This window comes from Pterocles gutturalis, unplaced genomic scaffold, assembly GCF_000699245.1.
Source record: "Pterocles gutturalis isolate BGI_N339 unplaced genomic scaffold, ASM69924v1 scaffold11996, whole genome shotgun sequence".
Taxonomy (NCBI): domain Eukaryota; kingdom Metazoa; phylum Chordata; class Aves; order Pterocliformes; family Pteroclidae; genus Pterocles; species Pterocles gutturalis.
In genome coordinates, this window is record NW_010103130.1 from 12,613 (window position 1) to 14,859 (window position 2,247).

The following is a 2,247-nucleotide window of genomic DNA, read 5'->3' on the forward strand; positions in this document are numbered from 1 at the left end:
CCACGAGCTGAGACAGCGCGTGGAAAGCCCGCTCGCCCCACTGGCTGTGTGCGGAGCTGCTGAGAGCTGCCTATCTGAAAAAACATCATCAATTGCAAAAATAACCCCCCGACCAAACTCTGTGATGTGGGTTGTGGGATGTCCTTCCCTGGAGATATTCAAAAGCCATCTGACAAAGGCCAGGCATGGACCCACCAGACACGAGGCTTGCCAGGGCTGGGCCTGGGGACTGGGCTGCCCATGGGCTCCCGCAGCGATGAAACCCCTGCTCCTCACCCACCTTCCTCTCCTTTCTCTCCTTTTAGTCCATCTTTTCCATCTTTCCCGTCCCGGCCGGGGAGTCCATTGTGGCCAGGGTAGCCGGGTGGTCCTCCCATCCAGTTGGCACACGGTGTTTTGGGGTCGGGTTGGCTGTCCTGGGCAGACACCTCTGTGCAATGCGGGGCCACCAGCAGCAGCAAGCAAAGGAGAAAGCCTGCCAGGCCCCTCATCCTTGTCTCCTGAAGTGGACAATCACTTTGTTAACTTTAAAGGTTAATAGGAAAAAAAACATGTGGTGGAGACCCCCACCCTTGAATAATTGAGAGGCACAGAAGATTCAAGTTTGAATCGGCATGTCTGAAGGAAAGCAATTCTGCTCCTCCCCATGCCCCTCTGCACCCAGCACGGTGCTGGTGTGAGCTCCAAGAGCCCAGCGGGACGGACCCCAGGGAGCACCAGGGCCCTCAGCCCAGGCGCATGTCCAGCGCGGAGACGAGCGAACGCCAGAGTCACTCCCCCAGCGCCCGCGGGGTCTTTGCACAGCGCCCGTGTCCCTGGGGACTGAGCACCGCAGCTGCCAGGGTATCCGCGGCCAATTTCTTCGCAAAGCTCTGCTCAGTTACCCATGATATGCTCTAACTTCTGCCCAGCGGAGGGAGCGGCTGATGGAAAGCACAGGTCTGGCAGAGCCCATCGCAAAACCTCCAAGGCCTTTAAGCTGAGCAGGTGGTTTATCGCTGTGCGTACAGCCCGCTAACCTGGCTCCATCTCACCTGAACAGAAACGACAGCCAGGCTGCCCATCTCCTCTGAGCAGCCCTGTGAAATTATGATATTTATTTTTTTCACCCAAATTATGGTTTTGCATTATGGGAAGACAAGTTGCACAGCGTTTAGGCACTGTAGGGTTGTATTTTTCTTTAATCCAGTTGCTTTGCTAGCCAGAGCAATTAGTGTGGCTCTGCAGAAGCAGGTGGGTGGTGACACCCTACGGCCAGCCCGGGGCTCTGTTCTGGTGCTCAGGTTTGGGTCAGGAAACAGATATTTTAAAATTACTATTGTTGCATGATACTGCTCCCCGGGCAGAGATTATATCCTGGAAGAATAAAGGTATCCTGTTATGAAGATTGTAAGTGGCATAATAGGCACTAAAAAGTGAATAACAGCATGGCCATTAGAGTCCCTCAGCTCTGTAATTTCCAAGAAAAATAATATTTCAGAGCAATTCCTTTGCAGGGTTGATTTTTCCTATGCAAGCTATTTAAATGTCATATTTTAAATAATGTCTGATTAGATTTCACATAATTGCTTCAAGGAAGCTAAATAACAAGGAGGTTAACATGATTTCACTTTGCAGGATATTGGGGGGGCTTTGAAGGAAATTTCAAAGCTCTGCTTATTGACTTTGGTGGGCAGTACCTAACGTATAAAATCAGGGACATCCCAAAACCACAACTGTGCTGCAAGGCTCTGGCAGTCCAGGAGCCGTGTGGCACGCTGCGGTGAGGCTGGGGCCCTGGTGTGGAGGTGGTTTGGGGGCTGAGAGTGCCGTAGGGTCCAGCCAGCACAGCTGAGACCTGTGGCACTGTCCCTGCGTCTCTGCGCTTTGGGAAGTGAAACGCCCCTTTGCAACAAGGGAGGTAGCGATCGTCCATGGACCACTGGGGATGAGTGAAACAGATGGCTGTGAATCCTAAAAGTGGCTCGGACTGGCAAGCGAGGGCGTGTGTATTTGGGCACGCCGCAAGACGGCCGCTTTGCCATGCCCCAGTGGACTGAACTGTCCCCCCACCGGGGTCCCCTCTGGCTCAGCTCCATGCCTGCGCCCCTCCAAAATCAGCATGGGGGCATCTAACTGCATGAAAACACATGAGCTTTCGATAAAACTCTGCCTAAATGTTGCCCATCTTGAGCTGCATTTTGGTGATACTGCTGGGGCTGATTCTGCTTTCTCAATGCTGCTTAGAGCTGAAATCTCGTTAAAATT

The 2,247-nt window shown here is 52.7% G+C and overlaps 1 protein-coding gene across 1 annotated transcript in view; it reads right to left on the reverse strand.

Annotated features, from left to right (window-relative positions):
- ADIPOQ (adiponectin, C1Q and collagen domain containing) overlaps nucleotides 1-491 on the reverse strand; it is a 1,167-nt gene extending 676 nt beyond the window's left edge. The window contains exon 1 of the mRNA XM_010086580.1: nucleotides 281-491. Within this exon, the coding sequence (XP_010084882.1) occupies nucleotides 281-491 (211 nt within the window). The remainder of the gene's footprint in view (nucleotides 1-280) is intronic.
- Between the last annotated feature and the right edge of the window lie 1,756 nt (nucleotides 492-2,247).